This window comes from Nipponia nippon, unplaced genomic scaffold (assembly GCF_047370975.1).
Source record: "Nipponia nippon isolate SJK-2023a ecotype South Korea unplaced genomic scaffold, ASM4737097v1 scaffold_26, whole genome shotgun sequence".
In the NCBI taxonomy this organism is placed as follows: domain Eukaryota; kingdom Metazoa; phylum Chordata; class Aves; order Pelecaniformes; family Threskiornithidae; genus Nipponia; species Nipponia nippon.
In genome coordinates, this window is record NW_028262343.1 from 7455410 (window position 1) to 7481336 (window position 25927).

General features: G+C 39.4%; 1 protein-coding gene across 1 annotated transcript; it reads left to right on the top strand.

The window, feature by feature from the left end:
- The first annotated feature begins 452 nt into the window (after positions 1-452).
- LOC104014605 (interleukin-6 receptor subunit beta-like) lies at positions 453-17645 on the top strand. Its single transcript, XM_087762402.1, is given in 13 exon segments — positions 453-606; positions 966-1117; positions 3007-3166; positions 8840-8922; positions 9738-9748; positions 10034-10227; positions 11350-11526; positions 11611-11712; positions 12268-12414; positions 13327-13467; positions 14492-14588; positions 15962-16043; positions 16923-17645. Coding segments are annotated over 12 exon segments (1974 nt in total). The 5' UTR covers positions 453-606; positions 966-1060.
- Positions 17646-25927: the final 8282 nt, after the last annotated feature.

The window sequence follows — 25927 nt, forward strand, 5'->3', positions numbered from 1 at the left end:
CCTCCTGGCTGCCAGGGCACACTGTTGGCTCATGTTCAACTTGCCGTCGACCAGAACCCCCAGATCCCTCTCTGCGGGGATGCTCTCCAGCCTCTCGTTCCCCAGTCTGTATGTACATGCAGGGCTGCCATGTCCCAGGTACAAAATCCGTTACTTGCCCTTGTTAAACTTCATACGGTTGGTGATTGCCCAGCTCTCTAATTTGTCCAGATCTCTCTGCAGGGCCTCTCTGCCCTCGAGAGTGTCAACGGCTCCTCCCAATTCTGTGTCATCGGCAAACTTTGATAACAAACCTTCAAGTCCTCCATCCCCTGCTTACAAAGATAAGGGCAGAGGGGGAAACATATGAGCTATAAACTGATTGATCACTCTGATCTACTTAAAAAGATTCTCTAAAGGAAACCAAACTTAATGCTTTCTACCTTGTTTTTCCTTTTTTATTTAGGCCACGAGAGAACTTTCCTGACTGCATACCAAAAGATGTAAATAATTCTTGTACCATTACTGATGTTCAGTTCTTTGTTAACCTGGAAGTCTGGGTAGAAGCAGCAAATGCTCTTGGGAAGGCTGAATCTGATCCTCTTGTTTTTGATCCCATTGAGATTGGTAACTATATTCCTCTTAAGCTTTAGTAGTACATACATCTGCAGCTTCTGTGCATATTGCTGAATTGGCATATTAATGTTTCTTCAGTATAAAAATTAACACTGCCAAAATATTGTTGATTAGAACTTGAACTGTGCTGGACAAAGTTAGGGAAGGTGAGAGATTTGATCAGTGTTCAGATAGCAAGTTCTTGTTAAGTAATCTGCTTTAGAAACTGGTGTGAATCATAGAATTGTAGTAGCAGCCATTTGGGCTTGTGAGAGGCCTTAATGGTAGCGTTACAGCATAGTGTACCAACTGCTACCGGCATGATAAAATAATACAGCTGTAGAGTTGACTCTTAACTTCTTCTCTTCTAGTTAAACCTCTGTCTCCACACAACTTATCAGTCAAGTCAAGAATACTGCCTACTGTTCTGAAGCTTTCCTGGGAGAACCGGATTTCAGCAGCTGTGATGAAACTGAAATTCAATATTCGCTATAGGATCATTGGTGAAACAAATTGGATGAAGGTAATACAAGTAATGTCCCTTGTCACTCTTCTGCTGTAACCCAGCCATTTGTCAAACTGTTCAGAGTGTTCACTTTATCCTTAGGACTTATGTGGCCTCCTAAGGTAGTTTATCTGGCCTACTCATGAAGGCTGTGAGCTAGCCTTTTTGGCAATCTAGAGTACAGTGACTTTGTCTTTTCTTTGTGGACTTCTCTGCTCTCCTCCCCTTCATGTTGCAGTATGTTTATTTTGAATTTTCATTCTGTACATGCAATATCTAGAACATTCATGAACTTCGGTCTTCCCATGCGCATGAAAAAATACTGATCTAAATGTCATTTAAAGCTTGGGCAAATGCTGTGTTGGGATGCTTCTTTGAACTTGCTGTACCTTATACAGTATGGTTGTCCTGCGTACATGCCTTAAGCTTGATGCAATCAAGGAACTGGAAAAGAGTAAGGAGTATGCCTTACATGTAGTGCATGTCATCAAGAGGGTTTTTTTCTGCATCAGTTCATGGACATATTTTCAATAGCTCCTCAGTTTTGCCTGCTTTTAAGCCCTCTCTCAGAGCAGCAGTATTTCAGAAACACTTTTTTCATCAAGATCTTCCCATCTTTTGTTTCCGTACATAGGACCAAAGGTATTCTGAATTTTGTGTTGGAAGGAAGACTACTTCTGACTTGCCAAAATATGGTGTTTGAAGCAGATAGCATAACACAGCTGCTTGTGACTAATGCAGTGTATTCCTTTGAAGGAACTTTTTGAGCTTTACATGCAGAGATTAAATTAAGGTCACTTCTATTCATATTTTATAGAGCACTGTCCTGCACAGCTTATTCTGCAACTCCAGAATCTTGATACGTTGTCCTATTAAGTCCTTTTAACTTGTCTTCTCCTTTTAACGTATGCAGAAGGCCATTGAAATAGTAACTTTTAAAACAACTGAGCTTGCTTAGCTGTGGTAAAACTTGACTAGTTTCTTCAGCTAGAAGACAAACCTATTAATCAATACTTTGGCAATTCTTTGCACTCAGAATTAACCTCTTAAATGTTCTGCATGTGTGTTTAATCTGCAAAAAAAAAAAAAAAAACCACACAAAACCTGAAAAACAAACAAACAAACAAACAAACAAACAAACAAAACCCAAAAAAACTCACCTTAATTGCAAGTGGAATAACATGTGATGGAGTCAGTGTGTGTATATACATATATCTATATTATCTACATAACATATCTGTTTCTGTACATATGCAGTAAGAATATTTTCTGGCATTCAGTTGCTAGTCTAAGAGAAAAAGGAAAGAGCTTATGGAAATAAACTCATTAGCAAAATTCTAAACTATTCGAAAGTGAAGGTGTGAGACTTCACAACAAACTATTTCCACTGTCAGTTAAGAAACACTGTTCTGTATCACTGGAAGAAATGATCCTGAGTTCTCTAGCTTTATAGGAGGCTTCTAGCACAGGTATTTTGCAATGAATAATCAGGCAGATACCTAGCAAAGCTCTGAAACACGAAGCAGGGTATTACAGATCAGTAAGTAGAGGAATTATATGGGAAGGAAGAAACTTTGTATTACTTATGCTTAGGAGAGGTAGACATAAACTGATTAAAAAAGAAAATGGAATATGAGAGAGTGTCCTGAGAGAGCTGCTTACCTATTCTAGTGTATGTATTGTGTTATACCTGGTAAATACACACACTATGACTGACTCCTTACCAAACAGTGGTTGAGAATTGAAGCTTTTGAAAATAGAGGGGAGAAACAATGTTGTATTGGGTGTGCAATACAGGGTTTAAGCTGTTTGCAGTGGGGACCCCTCTTGGATGGGAGCTGTAGTAGCACAGAACTCAACTTTATACTTTTTGATCAGTGCCTCTAAAATCTTCCTTCCATTTACAGGTTCCTCCTGAAGATACAGCTTCACCAAGAACTTCATTCAGTGTTCAACGACTCAGGCCCTACACAGAGTATGTCTTTTCAATTCGTTGCATGAAGGAAGATGGAGTGGGCTACTGGAGTGACTGGAGTGAAGAGAAAACTGGGGCCACCACTGAAGATAGTAAGTAATATATGAAAGTAGGTCACACTTTCAAAATGTGAGTGCTCAGCAGTTTGGCAATAGCCAACTGAAATTGTGTATCCTCACTCAAGCTATTTGATTATACATGCAACAAGGCTCTCCTGAGTTACTTTCAGTACTGACTGACTTGATCCATGCCTTCCAAGGAGCATGAGAATAGCTTCCCATAAAGTTAAATAGGCCAGAGGTGCTCCCGGAAAATAGCTAAAACAGGAGGTAGGGAAGAAACGCTTTCTTCACAGGAAGTCATATTCTCAAAGTCTTTAGGGGAGATGTAGGCTTTATGTTTGTACCTCCTTTCAAGGGCTTGGCTTGTTCTGAATTTATCCTCTGTAACAGAAGCTATTCTGCCTGTGAGAAAGGCAGTCTGTCTACCAAAAACTTAGTTTAACAACTTGGGGTTTAGGAGGCCATTAGAAAGTTGAACAGGTGAAAGGTGAACAGGCATCAATAAGGATGAAATAAAGATTCTAGTCGTATAAGGTACGTAGACTTCTTCACAAACTTGGTAAAGCAAAGATAGGAAATAATATGCATATGGGAAGTGTAATCTTGTTCACCAAAGCATTTAAATTAAACACTCTGGCTTACTGTTTTTCCCAAGTCATTCTGCATATACAACACTTTCTTGCTTGTCACAGTGTCACTTACAGATGCCTTCTGCACTGTCTTGCACTCACTCGTTTACAATATTCTACCCACAGTAATCGGATTCTTGCTGCTCATCACTGATATGGTCATCACTGATGTGGGAGGCATAAGAAAGAGAATGCCATGTATAAACCGCTGACTTTAAGCAAGATTGAATGTGTGGAAAATGGTTTTACTTTGGCTATATTCAGTCACAAAAAAATCACTGTTTCATTACAATTTCCCTTCTTGATGACACAGTCATTGGGATTGTCATCTTGTAGATCTGGACTTACAGTATCCTGTCCTTTTGCAGTAGGGGTGAACACTGAATTGCTGCTATCATGATTTAATGAGGAAAACTTTTTACCAGCAGCAGCTCTTTGGGGGCACTGTTTGGATCATGTTTAGTCTTGCACAAAAGGATTTTGCAAGCAGGATATATACAACTTCAAAGTATAAACCAATTCTTAAGATACACTAAAGATAGCTAGGACTTAGCAAACCACTAGGTTAAACTTTAAGTTCACAGCCCTGGAAGAAAACTGCTGAAGAGCCTCAGTCAAGTGTCAGTCTACACTGCTTTATGGAACAAATCCTCAGCATTGTGAAGCTGCTGCTGCCATGCACCAAATCTGTTCACGCTACAACCAGCTCATCAACTTGGCTGACCTTTCAACTCCTTGTGACACTCCAATCAGCTGTAATGACATTCTGTTTCCATTGAACTGTATGTTCTGCAGGTGTGCTGTTTCATCCTGGACTCATTAATATTCCTTCAGGGACAATGGCACTGTTATTGCACTTAATGTCTTCTGCTAAGATCTGTATGACTACATTCAACAGCATGTTTAATTTCATCGGTTGCTTCCTGTTGCTCATGAATACATGCATTGCTTGAAATGTACTGTGGTATTAAAGTAACTACAACTGCGTTATGAATTTAATATACTTTATAGCTCATGGAAGTCATTACAGTATCTCTCACTAGTGAGGCTCTCCTGCAAGTTTGTCTTTACAGAAATTGTGCCTTCTGCCACTGAGTTGTGCCAAAATCATTAGTTGAATATGTTTAGCATTTTCTGTTACTGATTTTTTTTTTTTTTGGCTGTTTTGTAGCATTTCATGACTTAGCAACTGTCGCAGCAACTGTAAACTCATACAAAGTAAAGTTGCACAACTATTGAGTAGTAATTATTAGAACACTGACATTAAAATCACACCCATGCATTTGTTACAGTATGAAAACTCCTATTCTCAAATAGTGGATTACATTTTCCATTAACAGGAACAAAACTAAATGCAGTATGTATACAAACATAACCTAGACATATGCATTTGGCCCTTTAATTAGACAAACTGGGTTTTTAACAAGTTACATACTGCAGTATGCTCATCCATAGGATCCAAACCATGATCTCCACATAAAAGCACCATGCTTTGATGTATAACTAACTTATCTTTCTGTGGTCTATTTTCCTTTTGTCATTCATCTGAGTAGTCCACTTAGACTGAACTAATTTAAGATCTTTAATAGATGCCTTGAGAGGTGCTAACTGGTATCTTCTTGAATCTGAACCTCTGTTGGTGTCAGAATACCCTGTATTCTGTTGCTAAAGGTAAAAATGAACTAATTTTAGTGTGCGGTAAGCTGTTGGGGAATACCTGTACCATTAGCTGTGATAGACTGTATTTACATTTGCAGTGTGTTTTCTGCTGGTAGAACAGCATTTTAACAAATTATTGTAGCTAAAATTCCTAATAACAAGATAGTCACTCTCTTTCTGCATTGCTTGCTAATTGGTTAGTATTTTTTTGCTATTGTAGCAATAAATTGACAGTAAAATAATTTCCTGTTCTGAGTTTGCTTGCAGACAACTTCAGAGGTGTGGTCATGTCTTACAAATGCCTAGACACACTTGCAAAGTTATAGGCTAGTGGGATAACTTAAGCTGAAAAGGACGTCCAGAGGTCTCTAGTTCCCTGATCCTTTTTCTACCAAGTGTTGGGCTCAGACAGGGACTTCAGGTTGCAATATTGGCAAAACCTGTACCAAAATTTTATTCTATTTTTTTTTACTGTACAGTTGCCTATTGCAAAAATTTAAATGAAACAAGCAGACACTGGACACTTAAGTTACTCATACCATTGTTATTGCCCTCATAATCAAATTATAAAACTGACTTTTGGATGCTGTGCTTTGTCTAAGACTATATTAGATCCGTATCCCAGAATATCACACCTACTTGCCTTTTCCATTCAAAAGATGTGGTATTTGTCTCCAGAGCAAGCTATTGAGATACAGATGTATTTACCACTACTATATTCAGGAAGGTGTACTTCTATATTTCCATATGGTTTTATCCAAGTGTTATGTATATGTACTTTACTATCAAGTGAAGTTTCAACACAATTCTTAAATGCAAAGGTGCGAATGTACGATCATGATGCTGAACAGTAATGCAAGCATTCTAGCAATGTTTAAATCTTCTGTCATTTGTTTCTTGATAAGGATTAGGTACCTCCAAATAATGACTGTAGCTGAGGGTCTTTAGATATAGCAGAGCAGGCTTGCTGAGTAGCTGTGTATATTGCAATGATATACATTGTGATTTCTGGGGATTGTAAAATTAGTAAGTCACCCATAAAGGGATTTGATATTAAAAAACTTGTTTGGTTTCCTCCTAAATCAGTAGCAGCAGCATTGGGAATCACTTGCTGACTTCTGACTTTAAAGAGAATTAAACAATATTGGGAATTTAGAATCATAGAATGCTTTGGGGTGGAAGGGACCTTTAAAGGTCATCTAGTCCATCCCCCCTGCAATTGGCAGAGACATCTTCAACTAGATCAGGTTGCTCAGAGCCCCATCCAGCCTGACCTTTAATGTTTCCAAGGATGGGGCACCTACCACGTCTCTGGGCAACCCATTCCAGTGTTTCACTACCCTCATTGTAAAAAATTTCTTCCTTATATCTAGTCTGAATCTACCCTCTTTTAGTTTAAAACCATTACCCCCTGTCCTATCGCTATTGGCCCTGCTAAAAAGTCTGTCCCCATCTTTCTTGTAGGCCCCCTTTAAGTACTGAAAGTCTGCAATAAGGTCTCCCTGCAGCCTTCTCTTCTCCAGGCTGAACAACCCCAGCTCTTTCAAGCTTTTCCTTATAGGAGAGGTGTTCCAGCCCTCTGATCATTTTTGTGGCCCTCCTCTGGACTCTCTCCAACACATCTATGTCCTTCTTGTACTGAGGACCCCAGAGCTGGGGTTTTTTGGTGGTGTGCTTTTGTGGGTTTTTTGGTGGTTTTTTTTTGTTTTATTTTGTTTTGTTTTTTTAATGTCCTTTAGCCTTTCCTGCTTGCATTCTTCCTGGTCTCCTTTCTGTAATATCCTATCTGTTCCTTTGTGCCTTCCAAGGCACCCTCTTATAGACTTAAACAGTCTATATAGTTCAGCATTTCAGTGCATCTGTCTCCTAAACAGAGTTAAACCAATACAGGTTTCATATTGTCAAAACACCACTTTGTGCTTGGAGCTTAACTGCACTGGTTAAGAAATCCTTCCTTATTTATCTTAATTGAGTTACCAATGATGAGTTTTGATTGAATTTACATGTCATCTTATTTATATTGGATAAGTAAGAAAAAGACTGTAGTATATACCCTGCTTGTTTAAACAAAATGGAATTTGTGTACAAAATGGCATTGTTTCAGCTCTACTCAAAATTTTTCTCTGAGGGGGTATTGTAAAAATATTCTTTCAATATTCTAATCACTTCTTTTCGACTCCTAATGACAGTATGGTTGTGGGTTTTTTGGTTGGTGTGTCATCCCATTGTTGTCCCCTGCCCCCCCCCCCGTGGTTACTATCTCAACCTGAAGAATGAGGATTTCAGGACTGCCCGCTTATTAGACTGCATTGCTGTTCTGCTGCGGTGACTGGCTCTGCAAAAATACTGCTATTGGTGATTAAGTATCCACATCTTATTTTAGCCTCAGAACAAAGGTGTTATGGTAGGAAATGAACATGAGGCAGGTCATGTTGCATTCATCATCTTATATTAGGCAAGATGTACAATTGCTTCTGTCTCATGTGAATCGAAGTGGTGTACTCCAATGAGATTGTTAAGAAAGAGCTCCCTTTGCCTCAATTCCCAGTTCTCCTTCCCTCCTGATATAAAACATAAGAGACAAGATGCACCTTCTAGACTTGATAGTGCTTTTTGGAGGTAAAATAGCCAAAAACTCGTAATGATTAACATTAAAAATGCAATAAAAGAAGTCCTAGAGAAAATAGTCTAGCAAGATTATAAATGTAAGTGTGTTTTAAGATAATCTTTCTTTCAGTTATGGCTAAGGCCCTTGCAAAGGATTGGCCACTCTTTTGCTTTATACACTGTAATACATCATTGATTCATTCTACTTTGAAATGCAATTTTAGTGGAAATACCACTTGAATTTTTTACAGTACTGACACCAGAAAGTATTGTAGCATTGTACAAAAGTACTGCAATTCTGTTACCCTTTTTAGAATAAAGGATATAGGAAGCTTGGGGAATTCTGACAGAAGCCTGTCTCCTCGTTAACTTTTCTGCATTTTCCTTTTTTAGGACTTGATGATGAGGGGTGGGAAGAGTGTTGTAGCTACAGGCCATAGCAAAGTTTGCAGTATACAGAAGTGCAGGGCAGTGCCTCTGGACACATGCTGCCCAGTGTAGGTTTGGTTGTGCCTCACTCAGCACTGTCGTGTTCAGCCTGTTATCACAGATGCTCCGCATGGTGACACTCAGTTATTTTGATATTGTGCACTTAGAACAGAACTGGTGTTTTGCTCATCCCTTCAGGAAACCTTTCTATGGAGGTGTTCCACTTATTGTACCAAGCATTATTTCCTTCCGAGGAACTAAGGAAACCTTTTTGTATATGCTTTAAAAAAAAAGGCAAGCAGCTAATGGTAGTCAAATGATTAATTCAGACAGAATAAAGAAAAATATTTCTACTCTTAAGTATTGTCTCTTTCATTAGAACCATCTAAAGGACCACCCATATGGAGGATCATTGATGCATCTCGCTCGCCAGCTTCCTGGACTGTGCATCTGATGTGGAAGGTAAAGCAACATGATAAACTGCAGGAATTGAGCATTCTTTTACAAACATGGGTTTTTAAGCAACAAAATTTATCTCAACGAGCTTGAGTAGATAGCTGGGATAGTACAGGTTTTACTGATACAAGGAGTGACTTTAATTTTTCATAACTAATTATTATAATAAGAATACTAGTACAGATGTAAAGGCCATCAGTTAACTGACGCACATCTGTGATCCAGAGTATACAGAATCCACTTTCATATTCCCAACCTGCTGTCCTTAAGTAGTCTGTGGAATTGGAAACTTTCACTTGAACAAAGTAAACCTTCATGTTATGCCTTCTGCTGTATCCTAAAACTTTTGTAACACTGACTGGACAAGGATACTCTAGCTGCAAAATCCATTAAGCCTAGAGACATTCCAGAGGCCAAACTTATTAAATATAGCATTGTGTGTTTGCATGCAGTAGGTTGCTGTGTCTAGTTGGCTGATTAGTCCAAAGCTGAGAAAGTGAATGCAATTATGGCCAGTCCACATCTCCTGCTTTCTTCTGGTCTGTGAACTTTGTGTCACATTTGATCTAGCTGTCTTTTTATTATTATTTTTTTTTCCCTATTACTAGATGGCTTGGGTGAAGTTACATGTATATTGATATGGCATCATTTTCTGATGTAATTCATATGTCACTTCTGACATTATTAATTAGCTGAGATTTAGAAAAGTGGTGCTACTTTACAGCTTACCCTTTTCAACAATTTTCTGTAAGTTACCTGAAAATTAATACTGTTACAGATAATACAGAAACAAGTATTTTTCCAGGCTGTTTTGCATTCAGGTTCATCCCAGGTTATGACATGAGATTCCTTTTATGTCACTGTGTTGTAAAGTCACACAAAACACAGGTTTCATCCACACATGTTCTGCAATCTTGACAGAAGAGCTTTTATTAGACTACTATATAGGATTGTAAGCTAAGAGAAAGAGGATTTAAACCAGAAATAGTTCTGGAAGTTACTGCTTTAAAGAAATGAACTCTGAAGTTGTTTGTCCTTTCCTTACGTAGGTCAAATAGCTGCATATTTAACTTGTCTTGCTCTGAGATTTTTAAATTATGCCTCAAAGACAGTAAAGTTTAATCTTGCAGTATGAAGTGACTGTCAGAGCTAAATCATCTCTCTCTAGTCCACCAGAGAAATGCAATGTTAATACTACCAACCTTACACTAAAGCTGCCAAATGGAACTTATGAAATTACTGTGATTGCCCATAACAGAGTCGGGGCATCCCCTCCGTCGATTTTACTTATCCCAACAAGTAATTCAGAAGGTTAGTATCCTAGTAATGTCTCTTTCAAATGCATCTGTGTGTCTTTTGTTATGAGAAATATCTTTAGTGTTGTAAAATTGTACCTTTTACATGGACGCATAATTGCAGTACTGCTGAATGTATCTCCACTCTTACTCCTTGTAATTATGCTACCACTTGTATATTGGGGAACGTGCAGATTTATGTACTCATAGGTTCATTTGAAGCTGTGTGTGCTATTTTGCTGTTCTTTTTGATCCTTAGAGTTACTATGCACTATATTCCCTATTGTTTTTTTCTTAGTATAGCAGGCACTTTTGTGTTCTTTTTTTAAATAAAATCAAAGGGTTGGGGAAGCAAACATCCTTTACTTCATGTATATACTATTCCATTATTGTTCTTATTCCTTCTGCTTTCTGATCCTCACCCCCCTTTCTTCTCTTGTCCCAATCTCACCCTTCCACACTTACAGTATCTTGCCTCTTGTCCTCTGCTTCCATTGTTTTCCTACTGTTTGTGTTCCTTTTTATCATGTTCCTTTCATTGTGCAGTAGTAGTAAATAAGGAGGAACCCTCCTGTAGTTCCATCCTCCTCTTAGACAATCCGAACACTACCAGTGTTCTGCTACCAAATCTGCTGCTTTTAGTGTAAACACCAAGGGAGAGCCACAGGCTCTAAAACTATTAGATGAGCTAATTAAGGGTATGTTTCAAACAGAGTAGCCTTGCAGCCAGAAGTACTTGGTAAGGTACATGAGTGTGTTCAGGATTAGAATGGGAATTTAGAAGTGTCTCAATGTTTGATTTCCCTCTGAAATAGACAATAGACCCTTTCTTTTGGAAGAAACATAGCATCTTTTTTACTGTGCAATAAGACAACTTACTGTGTTTGAGAACAGGGAAGCTGAGTCTAATTTCCAGTTTTTAAATCGCCTAATACTGCTTCATTTGGATGTCTGATACAAAGATTCAGATGTAAGCTTCCAAATTTCAGAAAATGGCTTTTACATTTACCTAGGTTCTGTCAAATCGTCACCATTACAATAACCAAAAGTATCCACACTTGACAAAATAGTTCTTATTATGAATATCCAGTGGAAGAACTGTCAATATTTATCACTTTTCTATTTTCTTTCATTACAGCTGCTGTGAAGAATATTAGAACACTACCTAAAGATGGCAAGTTGTGGGTAGGGTGGACTGCTCCTAACAATTATGTTCTTAAATATGTGATCGAATGGTGTCTGGTGTCCAACAGCTCAGACTGCATCATAGAATGGCAGAACGAACCAGGGAATGTTCAAGGAACATACTTAAAAGGTATTTAGCTTATAAGTCTACAAATATTTTGTAGAACACTCTAAAAACCTAATGAATATTCACATTTTAAATTCCTTTTATTAGGTGATATAAAGCCGTTCAAGTGTTACTTGATAACTGTATACCCTCTATATGCTGATGGTCAGGGAACTGGACAGTCTGTGAAAGCTTATCTTCAGCAGGATCGTAAGTACAAAATAGTAATCTTGGAGCACATAATGTGACTTTCTTGGCTAAAGTGAGACCTTTGCTTTAATGTGGACTGCATAATGAAAAATGGTCCTACACTTGAGGGTCATCTGACATAATTGGTCTTGTCCCCTCTGTTAACATCCATTCTGCTAATTCACAATATTTAGCAATTAAAAAGATGTCTGTAGCTGACTTCCCCCCTTTTCCAACTTTTATCAGATAATTTGGCACAAGTTTATTTTATTAGTATATTAATATTTCTATGCTGGTTTATTTTAGATTTCAAGTATGAAGCCAAGACTAATTAACTTCAACTGAAGATTTCATGTGATCTGCTGATTACTGTTTTTCATATCTTTTTTCATAGAGGTTTCTCTTTTAAAACATCTTTGGAGTTGCTATATTGTCTGAAAATAATGCTTTGCAAATGAGTTAGTCCAGCTATTCCATTGAAGTTTTTATGCAGTAACAATTCAGTGCTCATTAATACACTGCTGCTGTGGATGGGTAGGGTCTCCAACAGAAACTAATCTTCATCTCCCATTACAGGTCCTTCAAAAGGACCAACTGTTCAGACAAAAAAAGTAGGAAAAGCTGAAGCTGTTTTGACATGGAACCATCTCACAGTGGATGAGCAAAATGGATTTATCAGAAGTTACACAATATTTTACAAAACTGTCAATGGAAATGAAACAAGTAACAGAAAGCAGAGAAGTGCTTTGTGACATTGAAGTATTCCATCTGTTTCCTTCCTAATACATGTTCCTGAAAAACAAGATGGACTCAAGTGTGGCTGACAGTCTGTTCTGATGACACAGAGCTGGTGTCTGAGGTATAGCTCTCCTACATACCAAACAGAAAAGTCCCTAATAAAGAATTCAAAACATTCAGTCTGTGTATAACAGGGTACTGAGTTTAGTTTCTGAAAGCTGATTTGCAGGTGTTGTGCTCACATCTTTCTGTGTAAATACAGGACAAGATGGTGGTATAGCAAGATGAAGCCAGACCATTCAAGATGTAAAGGAATTGCCTCCTATGTAAAGCCTTAAAAAAGAGGATTTTTAATCCTTCTGGAGCTCTAGATCAATATATTACTGATGTAAAACATCTTGTTTGAAGTGCTTTTTAGTTCTGAGTAGTCTGTATGACCTGCAGGCATAAGACAGGGAGCTGGCACTATTGAAAGTTTTTCCTTTTTTTTTAGATCTGCTTAGATTGGAAGGGCCTGTTGTTTATGCCTACCCTACTTTTTGTTATTTCTAGATAACCATGTTATTTCTAGTTAGCCATGTATCCTGCTTATTAGATACCTTTAAGCCTCAGCTTTACTACCAGTTTAGTTTGTAGCTACTTGGGAGGGGGAAGAAGGAAATTAACACATAAAGTATTATCAAGAAAGAGACTAAATTCAAATACTTGAACAAAAACAAATGAATCTCTGCATTTCTTGTACAAGTTTGTAGTCTTTCTGTGTCTGTTGTAGTTTCCATGCAGCTATGCATTCTACTAAAACTATCTTGTACATCTGAAGACACGATGTCCTAATGCTACTGTTTGTAGAGATCTAATAAATTGTACAGAAAGCTAGTATAATTTTTTCCTCTCTAGCTGTGACAGTGGATTCTTCCAAGACAGAATACACCCTTTCTTCTCTAACCAGTGACACACTGTATACTGTGTGGATGATGGCATACACAGATGAAGGAGGCAGGAGTGGTCCTGATTTTACATTTACTACACAAAAATTTGGTAACGAAGAGTGAAAAAATTTAATAGAAGTAGGAAGTAATGTTGCAACAGTATAGCAAAGCTCCACCTTTGTGTGAGTCATTAGAATTTACTCAGTGCATTTGTCTTCTCAATTGGTGTCTGATGGCTTCTACCTGGTCTTAGAATCCAGAGTCTGTTTTAATCTGAGGGTATGTTGGCCTTTATTATCCTGATCTGGGTATCCTGAGAAGCTGCAGAGATGTGTTGGGATCTTGTTCTGCTAATCTAGGTGCCAGTCAGCACATGCCATTCTTACAACCTCAGCTTCCACATGCCCATTCATATAACTTATTAAAGTTTGTTACAGTTCTCTACAGAGACTCATTTTGAAGAGTTAAATTTATTGTGTGTGCAGCTTTAGTGTGCTTCCTATTTGTAATAGTAAGAGCAATGACATTAACTGAACTGTGTTGTGGAAAGCACTTTTTTAGATTTAGCAGGTTTTTTAATATATTTTTTTCTGTATAGTGTTGCTCTTCCCTAAGGATTCTGTAAGGTATACTTGAAAATGTATATAATGTTGGAAAGAATACATAACAATAATGCAAACTTAAGTGTTTGCAGGCAGATGGTATTTTCATGTACAGAATAAACTGATGGATGACTAGTGACTTTGTTTACATTGGTCATTTGACCATGATGTTGATATGGCAGTCGGTATGCCACTGAAACACCTGGACCACAGATGCATTCACATAGACGTTGCTGTCATATCTGCCTAAACTGTAAAATTACTTGCTCTGTCAATATTCAGTATTACAGCTTCTAGAGCAACCTGCATGTTTTGTTGATGCGAGGCATTAGATTGTTGGGATAGAGCTTTTCATGTTTTTACTAACAGACTCTTTTCATAGGGTGAAAAGGTTCTGAAGGTGAATCTTAAGACCAAGTGCTGTGGGTATATTCAGTTTCAGATTCTCCCTGTCCCTTTGGGAATGTGTGCTGCTGCCGAGTTCCTTAAATGTCAAAGGCGGCTATAACTGCTTCTCTTTGTTTTCTTCAGGGAAAGGAGAAATTGAAGCCATAGTTGTACCTGTGTGTCTAGTGTTCCTGTTGATTGTACTCCTTGGAGTTTTGTTTTGCTTCAACAAATGTGACTTGTAAGTATAAATGAAGTCTTTCTCTTATGCTTCTGATGTTTCTGGACATAACAGATGGCAATAATTCAATATAAACAAGTAAATGTTCTGCAGTTAGATCAGAAAAAGAAGCTAAAACACATTGATTGGTGATAAAGTTCTGTGTTTTCCTTGAGAAATCAGGGCCTCTTCTGATACTAATTTCTTACTGTTAATGATTAGAACTCAAACAAAATGTTCCATGACTCAATCCTGCAAGGAAATTCCTGCTTTTCTTGCTAGACTTAGTCAGGATTAGGTTTGTTTGGTTTTGATCAGGATATACTGTCTGTGCTGTTTTTCATAGTCATCATATGAGAGCGGAATGATGGTCCTCATTTTGTGAAGCACAGAAGAATCTGTTTGCTGGCTGTGTTTGAGCTATTTAATTACAGTGTTAGTAAACTTTAAGCTTTGCAGCTAAAAAAATTAGGCAGATGTCTTATCTACCTTGCATAACCTCAGTCAAACCCTGTTTCTATTTACTATCTGCTGGGAAACATCCTGCCTCCTCCTGCTCCCTCTACCCCGGAGCTTTTGTCCGAGAGCTTATTGCTGAAGTGTTTTCCCTGGCAAAGAGTAGCACCTCTCACATGTCCTCAGTCAACTATCTTTTCTTTCTAATTAAAGACAGCACTTTGTGCCCTTTTCCTTCTGACCTTCCTGCTGTTTCTAAAATCAGCTCTTAATGGACTTCAGTTGAAAAGCTCATGTTGCAACATGTTCTGAGCTCTCCTATAGAGGCTCTGCTGTTGGAGCCTGTTTCTAAAGAGCAGGATAGATGCATCAATTTCAAAGTTAGTTTGGTTGGGGGTGATTTATCTACAGAAACTTCTAAACTTCTATTGTTAAGTAACAGTTATTACATTCTTAAGTTTAAGAGTTCAGAGTTACAAAAGACCAAGCAAGTTTTTCTTCAAATGTTTTCACTTTTTTAGTTGTGAAGTTGGCTTAGATTTTGACAGCTGTGATATTTATAGTTATCTTAAAGAAGCAACAGTGAATTTTTATACTGACATGCATCATAGACTCTACATAAATAATTGTTCTGTAGCTTCTAGAGTACTATAAATTTGAAAATCCCTCACTAACCGTTAATGTTGTTGGTTTGCCTCATGTTATATGGCTACAGCTAATGTGTGGAGGAGTTATAAGCGCAGTGCTGTGTTTTGCTACGTAGTACAGCTTCTTACAAAGATGTAAGGAAGTGCAGGAAGTATTTCTATTCGGAAATAAATACTCTGGCAAAACTGCTGTGTAAGGGACTGGTGTCCTGGATTATGCAATACTTGCTATAAACATAGGAATTTGGGGAGTGGATCTTGTAATTTTATTCTGGTTTTAATCCTTTACAGAATTAAAAAGCATATCTGGCCTAATGTCCCTGATCCATCCAAGAGTAACATTGCTAAGTGGTCTCCTCAAGTTCCAGCTAAGGTAATACTCATCTTTATGCATCCTGTATCTTCCTAGTCTACAAGGTTTCAAATAAACTAACCAGTGGGAGTCTTCTCTCTTCTAACACATGCAGACTTCAGGAAAAAAAAAAAAATCCCTGATGTTAAGTTTCAGGACACTGTGATATGATATGGTTAGAAGACTTCATTGCATCAATAGATTCAGCTTTAGAGATACATGGCCCTTAGCACAAGCTCACAGCATAGAGCAGGCTTTAGCATTGTGAATTATACTCAGTTTACTAGTTTGAAGGGTCAAGCCCTAATTATTTTACTCATTCACAGGAAATCAGGAATAAGTAAACAGGATTAATGATTCCCATTCTTAAAACCCTGAAGTGACTTGTTGCACAGTTAAGTCATAAATGAGAGAGCGAGCTCTAAGAGTTCTTCATGGATGAGGAGATGGCAGCAAAATTTATGCCCCATGTGGGGTGGATGACACAGCAAATTCTGTTCGGTAAACTGTGTCAACTTCTATGAAGAAGTGCTCTGATGTTGAATATGTTATTGGAAGTATTGTTTGTATGGCCTCAATACAGAATGTTCCTGTGCTGCACAGTAAATGGTTCTACGTTTATGGCTCTTCAGAATAATTAAAACTAAAGCAAAGCTTGCACACCCATTATGGTTTTAGAATATCTGTGTAATTAAAATTTTGTACTGGAAACAAAGCTATATGTCCTTCATTTTGTAACAGATACTTTGGAGATACTGCCAAACTCAGTAAGGAGAAAACTTATATGAAGAATCTCAAAGCAATTACAGACTAAAAATTCAGATATTTAATGAGTTTTTTGGATTTTTTTTTTAACCTAAATAAACTTCCTCTTAGGCATCATCCATCTCTCTCTTTCAGCATAACTTTAGTTCCAAAGATCAGATGTACCAAGAAGGCGGCTTTACAGATGTAAGCATTATAGAAATAGAAGCTGATGACAAAAAGTCTTTTTCAGAACAAGACCTGAAACCCTTTGACTTGCTTAAAAAGGAAAAAAGTACTTCAGAAGGGCACAGCAGTGGTATTGGAGGATCCTCGTGCATGTCTTCTAGGCAAAGCGTCTCTGACAGCGACGAAGGTGAAACTACACAAAGCACTTCAAGCACTGTACAGTATTCAACTGTAGTATTTAATGGCTATAGAGATCAAACACCTGTACAAGTCTTTTCAAGGTCTGAGTCAACTCAGCCACTGCTAGATTCAGAAGAGAGATCAGAGGATCACGCTGGAGGGAGTGACAGTACAACACAGAGGCAGCAGTATTTCAAACAAAATTGTGGTCAGGATGAAACCAACACAGACAGACTGTGCTTCGAAAGAGCAAAGCAAATTACTCCTGCTAATGAGGGGGATCTTGTTGGATTTGCACAACTGCAGATCTCAGGTCCGAGTTCACAGCCTTTGGGCCTTGGGCTGGAAAAAAATACCCAGGAAGCTGCTCTATCAGATGTTTTACAGACAAGTATTGAAGGACAAACTGTGAGACCTGAAACAGTGGAAGGAAATCCACTGTCAGTTGATGAAATGCCAAAAAGTTAACTCCCGCAGACTGTGAGACAAGGGGGCTATATGCCTCAGTGAGAAGAGAGACGGGCTCTACTTAGGTCTTCATTAATGCCTGTTCACGCTTTCTCCTGTGTTTCTGATAAATTAAGCTAGGTATTTTTATCTGAATGCAGATAGAAATATTGAAATTAAGTGAAGAATAATTTGACACAGTACAATAAGGACTGTGTTTCTGTGGAAAATTTGCAGTCCAGATCTACTGGAGACTTACTTTTATGCACTACATAAAATCTTATTTGTCTGAATAGCTGAACAAGCCTTTGTGCTACCTTGCTTTTTTGTCTTGTCATATCAGATTTACATGATTGAAAACAGCAAGCTTCAATGAATCACATCAGCCAATAGACCTCCTAAAAGAAATACTTTGATTTGTGATGGTGTACAAGCCTAAAAAGCTAGCTTTAGTTGCTTGTCCAAAAATAAGACTGAAGTTTAATATTCTAACATGGAAGAATACGTGCATCGTATGCTTTTCAGTAGCTTGATTGACTTTCTGAATTTTGACTTGGCCCAGTGTCACAGTTTGCAACTTACCAGACATGCAAATCATGTTCATCCCCATTTTAAAATTATAAAAATTAAATAGAACTTGCTATGGTGTGCAAATAAGAAAATGCCATGATTGCTTGACTCTCAATGCTACTATAGTAATTGATATTCTGCCTACATTTAGGTATGTGTGCACATGAACTATATAATAATTTGGCCTAAAAATGTGCCTTTCAACTTGACACACAGTGATTCAGTCTTCATGTTTAAAAGTTAAAAATCCAGATGAAAACACAGATAAACAGAGATTTAAAGGTTTTGTATCCAAATCACTGTCTGATTATACCATACCTCTTTGGTCGTATAAATTGCCTTTGATATGTGCACCTTTGCTGTATACAGCTTGAGAGGTAAGTAATGAGCTGTAAGTTTTTACCATTTTTCTAACTGCTTAAGAGAAAGGGTATATGATCTTTCTGATTGATAACAATCCCCAGTATCAGTACAGGCTGGGGGATGAAGGGATTGAGTGCAGCCCTGCCGAGAAGGACTTGGGGGTACTGATAGACAGAAAGCTGGACATGAGCCAGCAATGTACTCCTGAGGGAAGTGCTGAGGGAACTGGCTGATGTAGTTGCCGAGCCACTCTCCATGATATTTGAAAAGTCATGGCAGTCAGGTGAAGTCCCTGGGGATTGGAAAAAGGGAAATATTGCACCCATTTTTAAAAAGGGTAAAAAGGAGGACCCTGGGAACTACCAACCTGTCAGCCTCACCTCTGTGCCTGGGAAGATCATGAAACAGATCCTCCTAGAAGCTATGCTAAGGCACATGGAGGACAGGGAGGTGATTTGAGACAGCCAGCACAGCTTCACCAAGGGCAAGTCCTGCCTGACCAACCTAGTGGCCTTCTATGATGGAGTGACTGCATCAGTGGACTAGGGAAGAGCTACGGATGCCATCTATCTGGACTTCTGTAAGGCCTTTGACATGGTCCCCCACAATATCCTTCTCTCTAAATTGGAAGGATATGGATTTGATGGGCGGACTGTTCAGTGGATAAGGAATTGGCTGGATGGTTGCATCCAGAGGGTAGTGGCCAATGGCTCGATGTCCGGATGGAGATCAGTGATGAGTAGTGTCCCTCATGGGTCCCTACTGGGGCCAGCACTGTTCAATATCTTCATCAATGACATAGACAGCAGGATCGAGTGCACCCTCAGCAAGTTTGCAGATGACACCAAGCAGAGCAGTGCAGTTGACACACCTGAGGGATGGGATGCCATCCAGAGGGACCTGGACAAGCTGCAGAAATGGGCCTGTGCGAACCTCATGAGGTTCAACAAGGCCAAGTGCAAGGTCCTGCATCTGGGTCGGGGCAATCCCTGGTATCAGTACAGGCTGGGGGATGAAGGGATTGAGAGCAGCCCTGCGGAGAAGTACCTGGGGGTACTGATAGATGGAAAGCTGGACATGAGCCGGCAATGTGCTCTCGCAGCCCAGAAGGCCAACCATATCCTGGGCTGCATCAGAAGAAGCATGGCCAGCAGGTCGAGGGAGGTGATTCTGCCCCTCTACTCTGTTCTGGTGAGACCCCACCTGGAGTACTGCGTCCAGCTCTGGGGTCCTCAGTACAAGAAGGACATAGACGTGTTGGAGCAGGTGTCAGTATAATTTCAACTTTCCTTGTCTGCCAGCTTGCATGGAAGGACAGGTATACATATAAACGTTCACATGTGTCTTCTGCTTTTGTTACAAAGACATTCAATGCTAGAGTAAATTCATAAGATTACCTCTTGAAGTCTGGACTATTTAAAACAGATAAAGAATGCTAAATCTTTAATAACATTTCAGTATTCCATAGTTCCTTTCTCCCAACAATATTTTTTGTATCATCTGGGCACTTTTTTAAACTAAAAGGCTATGCTGCAGCTTACTATAACTATACCTTTCTTCAAACCAGTCCCCTTCCTTTTCTCCCCACTCCACCTCAGCACCTTCAAACTCTCTCCCAGAGGGCAAAGGCATAATGAAAACTATGCTGTCACTAGACAGCAGAGAATATCTTTTGTATTTTCAGAGGTTGAAGGAGCATTCCTTTGTCAGAACACATTCCACTTGGAAAATAATAGCAGTTAGTTTACTGGGGGATGGGTAGTCTTCTCTATGCAAACTTCACAGTGACTGTAGAAACCACAAGTAAAAGGAAAAGTCTCTGTTGAGCAGTGTGCATGCTTATTAGAACTGCCCTGCAACCACATGCATCTAATCCACCTTCTGCTCATCTCTGAAATACCATGGGCCACAACCTGGCTACTTGGTCTGAACATTGCTTCAAAGGCCTGGATGTTTTAAAAAACATATTGATGATTATTTTTTTTTGTGATCCAGTGATACTAACTTTTGATAGTGTATATCATATTTGAGGGACAACTTCAGTTATTCCTGAAGTTGCTATTCTCCTTTCTGTTGTGTAAAGGGAAGGCATTTTGTTCTCAGTTGCTGTTAATCATGGACCATTTCCAAAGTTAAACAGTTTAAAGAGAGTCTTATTTTCAAGTGTCTGTGCTAACAAGAGTTCTGGCCTGTCACTTCTGGCATCTTTCTTTGTTGTTTAGGGGTCAGGGGTAATAAACTTACAGAATTGTACAATTATGTATCCTGGAGAGAATTCTGTCTTTCAGTTTTGTGTGCTTATCTAGGGCTAAAATACTAAAGACTAAGCAGGAGATACTTGTGGGTGAACAGCTTATAGAAACCACAATACATACGAATAACAGGTTTACAGCTTGTTCATAAATCTGAGACAAAATATTATATCATGCAGTGTTCAGGGCTTAACCTGATTTTGTACTTTGGATGGTAACAGTCTAATTGTATCAAACAGTTGCATACAGGTTTTTAGAGTATCTGTAATGTAATGCATTATAGCAGTCCACTGAAGTTCTCTTAACTTGGCCTCTTAACTCTTAATTATCATAATTAAGGGAAAAGCTTTCCCCCTTCCCCCAATAACTGTGGTGCACTTCACAAAATAAAGGCATTATTAAAATAAAATCACACTTCAGTATTGATACTTTCATGTCCATCTTGATTACCTGGACTGGAATTTTTCAAGTAGGGGTGGGAGAATAGTTGTGAAGACCTTGTTACTTTGGTAGCAGGGAAGGGGGGGGCAGTAAGAATAAAATATTTTTCCTGTATTGGCACGTTTGAAACTTCTCTTAAGTGCAGGCTGGCTAATTGTGCCTCTGTTTACAAGAAAAGTGAATATATTTATCTCTGTAGTAGCTTGTGGTTATTCTGTTAGAACAGGAGGTTGTTTGGGTTGTTTCTGAGGTGTGTTGGCTCTTTTTCAGGGCAGTTAGCTTGGGAATATCCTCTCCCACTGTAGTGAAAGTCTTGGGGTTGTTTCATATGCCTACCGTAGTAAACTAAACTACCTTTTAAGCCTTAACCTGGCAATGCAATTCAAAGCACAGCAGAGCAAAAACTTAAACTTAGTTCTGGATTGTTTGTGACAAGTATGTGCCTATCCATGCTACAGCAGCCTAGCAGAATGCTAATTATCTAGACTTGCAAAAACTTTGGCTCCATTACAGGGCCAAAAGGCCAGGTGCTCCCTTGGCTTCACTTATAGCTCCCCTGGGAAGAGGGGGGAAGCTTGCATGTGAGGGCTGAGTCCAGTTCTTGGGCACTGGAGATGCCCCGTAGCCTGGGATGGGTTTTGCAGCTTCAGCTTTGACTATAAATCATGAGCACCACCAGATGGTTAAGACTTACATTAGTGTGCCCAATATGTGGGAATCATCATGCTGATTTAACTTCAGTAATTTAACTTAATTAATGCCAGGTCTTGAATATCCAAGACCCACATCAATATATGCTGCTATGGTATTGACTTCACTGTGGGATCTGAATCTCCAGTGATTCTCCAATTGTTACAGTGTTATACCTGCTCCAGGACATACACGTTTTAAATTGTAATTTATATGCATTAAATGGGACTAAATATACTAGTTTATTTTCCCTGCGAGACGGTTGTAATTGAGATTAACTGTCATTTGGATACATTCCTTCATATATGTTAAGAAGTCTTATCCATCCTGATTGATGGATTGTAAAACTTCATTAATCCCCTGTAACCTCTTGTCTGTTTGCTAGGATGGATACATATAGCCATTTTAAATTTCAAGAGTTGCTTTTAATGTTATTTGGAAGCAGTTTATAACAGAAATGTTGAGTCTCTTGTCATGAAACAGCCAGTTGAGAATTACAGCCAAACCCATAGTCTTCAGTTTAGCTCTTTATATTGGGTTTGTGCGGCAAGGTTTTGGTAGCGGGGGGGCCACAGGGGTGGCTTCCGCGGGAAGCTGCTAGAAGCTTCCCCTGTGTCCGATAGAGCCAATGCCAGCCAGCTACAAGACAGACCTGCCGCTGGCCAAGGCTGAGCCCATCAGTGATGGTGGTAGCACCTCTGACAACATATTTAAGAAAGGGGAAAAAAAACAAACCCCGTGCAACAGCAGCCAGAAGAGAGGAGTGAGAATATGTGAGAGAAACAACTCTGCAGACACCGAGGTCAGTGCAGAAGGAGGAGGAGGACGTGCTCCAGACACCAGAGCAGAAATTCCCCTGCAGCCCTTGGTGAAGACCGTGGTGAAGCAGGTTGTCCCCCTGCAGCCCATGGAGGTTAATGGTGGAGCAGATATCCACCTAGGGCCCATGGAGGACCCCACCCCAGAGCAGGTGGATGCCAGAAGGAGGCTGTGACCCCATGGGAAGCCTGTGCTGGAGCAGGCTCCTGGCAGGACCTGTGGCCCTGTAGAGAGGAGCCCATGCTGGAGCAATCTGTTCCTGAAGGACTGCACCCTGTGGAAAGGACCTGTGCAGGAGCAGTTTATGAAGAAGTGGAGCCCATGGGAAGGACTCACATTGGAGAAGTTGGTGGAGGACTGTCTCCCGTGGGTGGGATCCCACGCTGGATCAGGGGAAGAGTGTGAGGAGTCCTCCCCCTGAGGAGGAAGGAGTGGCAGAGATGTGTGATGAACTGACCACAACCCCCATTCCCTGTCCCCCTGTGCTGCTGGGGGGGGGAGGAGATAGAGAAAAGTAAAGTGAAGTTAAAGGGAGTAAAGTTAAGCCCAGGAAGAAGGGAAGGGCGTGGGGGAAGGTGTTTTTTAAGATTTGGTTTTATTTCTTATTACCCTACTCTGATTTGATTGGTAATAAATTAAGTTAATTTCCCTGAGTTGAGTCTGTTTTGCCTGTGACAGTAGTCGGTGAGTGATCTCTCCCTATCCTTATCTTGACCCACGAGCCTTTCATTATATTTTCTCTCCCCTGTCCAGCTGAGGAGGGGGAGTGATAGAGCAGCTTGGTGGGCACCTGGTGTTCAGCCAGGGTCAACCCACCACACTCTTGTTCCAGAAAACTGCAGTAAGGTGGAGGTATAAGTGCAGAAGTATGGAGAAGGGTAAAATTTGGTGGACTTGTCAATACTAGGTTAACGGTTGGACTTGATGATCTTAAAGGTCTTTTCCAACCTAAATTATTCTATGATTCTAAAATTAAATATCCTGCATTTGATTCACAAATTCCCATTTCTCTTCCTTAAAATTAAAAGGATCAGTAAAAAAGAAATGCTAAAATGCATGTGTGTATGCTTTCTTTATTGTTTCCTTTGTAGTACTTGTGCAATCTGAGCCATTCCTAAAAATGAAAGACTTGAATGGACAAGGATGCATTTAAGGCTGTAAGATTTGATACAGACAAATTTAAATGAATGACTAAGGGCCAGATCTCAATGATAATCCATTCCTCGCCCTTAATTTTAGTGCAGAGAGAGTGTAGGCAATAAATACCTTACAGAATGCAGCCTTAGCCACTATTTGTGTTTAGCTGCAAAGACAACCTTGGAAGTGGATACATGCAATAAAGTCATTGATACTCTGCCAAAGCACACTTATGTAATAATAGATGAAAAACAAGTGTATGGCACAACTGTCAACAGACAGCTAGAAAGCTGGACTTTCTCACTTAGACTGAAGTCTCTTCTGCACCCAGCACCACTGTTCTTCACCATGGTAGATGAGCATTCTCTGCAGCATTTGAAACTGGTAACACCTATCGCTTTTCTTCATATCAAAGCCCATTTATTAACGGATACAGTCAACTTGCCATGTTTGGTTTTGTTTTATTTTGTAATATACCAGACTTCTTCAGTGTCACATATAGCCTGACATTTTGATACAGCAATGGATTGTCTAATAACCAAGTGCTTTTATTTGGGGAGAGGGGTTAAGAAGTCTATAGTCAAGGTTACCAGTCACCAAACGTTACTGTGCTGATATATGCATCTAGGTAAGCAGAGTCATGGGACAGAGGGACATACAAGGAAAGTGCCTTGATGCTGGATTGGATAGTTAGTGAATGTAAACATTAAATGAAATTTTACTATGTACTTAAAGTAACTATGGCTGATTAAGCTACTGGTAATTTGTATGCCAGCTTTAAAGGGCTTGCATACTCTGGCCAAAGGTTAAACTTGTAAATTGCTTCATAAGCTGTTTCTATATGGAAATGTGTTTTAATACTGGTACACTATCTTCATTCTTTTGCAAGCTGCGTGTTTATTGTCATATAAACTTTCTACAATTTACTTTTTATTGTCAATTTTGAATGTCTTCCTCTTTGTTACCCAACCGAGCCTGAACGTTGCATTTGTCTGCTACATAATATACAAAAAGAAAACAAAATTCCTTACTTACTTTGTGTGCTGGAGCTGGTGTTTTTTGTAAGGCTGACTTAAGTGGTAACCACAGAAGGAGAAGAGTCTGGGTACTATCTAACAGGCAAGAAATGGAGAGACATTCCTAGAGAAAGATGTGACTGTAGTATACCAGGACACAAAGCCTACCTAGTTGGGTATATTGGGGAATTTCAGCAGCAGGTAAAAGCTGTTCAGTCCTCCTTTTTTAATTGCTCTTGTAAATAGGTGTCAGCTGTGATTGCCTGAAGCTACAGTGGGTGGTCAGACAAGGGACCTGGCTCCATTCCCACTGCTGGCCATTTGTGTGTATGTATGTTCTGTGTTCTGGGGTCTTGCAAGGGAAGGGGTGGCTGTGTCTGCCTGTGGCTCTGTGCTCTGAAGATGTAAGAGTGGCATTCCTGGCAGGTTTGTTTAGGTCTGATGAAACTGGGAAGAAGAGTGTCCAAAAATACAATTCTAAGGAACAGTATGGGAGTGAGGAGCAGAGTATAATGCCATCTACTGGCACAGGCTTATTTCTAAGAAAGAAGTTGTTAGAATCACAGATCCGGCTACATCTGACTGCCCTTAGCCTCACCTGGGTTTGGTTCTTTTGTTTCTAAAGGGTGGAGGATCCTCACAGGCCTTTAGCAAACTTACATCTTGGTATTGAAAAAGCACAGTTGGATCTTCAAAGGATGGTCACAGCAAAAGGCTTCAAGGGTAGCACCTGAGAAAAAACAGCTTCCCCTTCCTGGCTAAAGTTCTGATTTTTGTAGGTTGTAAAACGTTTAATAAGGGCAGACTCAGATCCACATAAAACTGGGGGTGTGTGTGTGTGTGTGTGTCTGTGTGTGTTACACTGTGTAACCTCCAACATCAAAAATCATTTCTGTTACTGCCACAGAACAATAATCCTAGACACGTCAAGCCAGTTAACACTTCAGTGTTAAATTAGGTGTAAATCTAATACTAAGCTCCTTTTCCACAGGTAATTCCAGCACTCCAAATTATTAGTTCACTGTGTAGTTTTACTCACCACTGTTTCACATAAGGC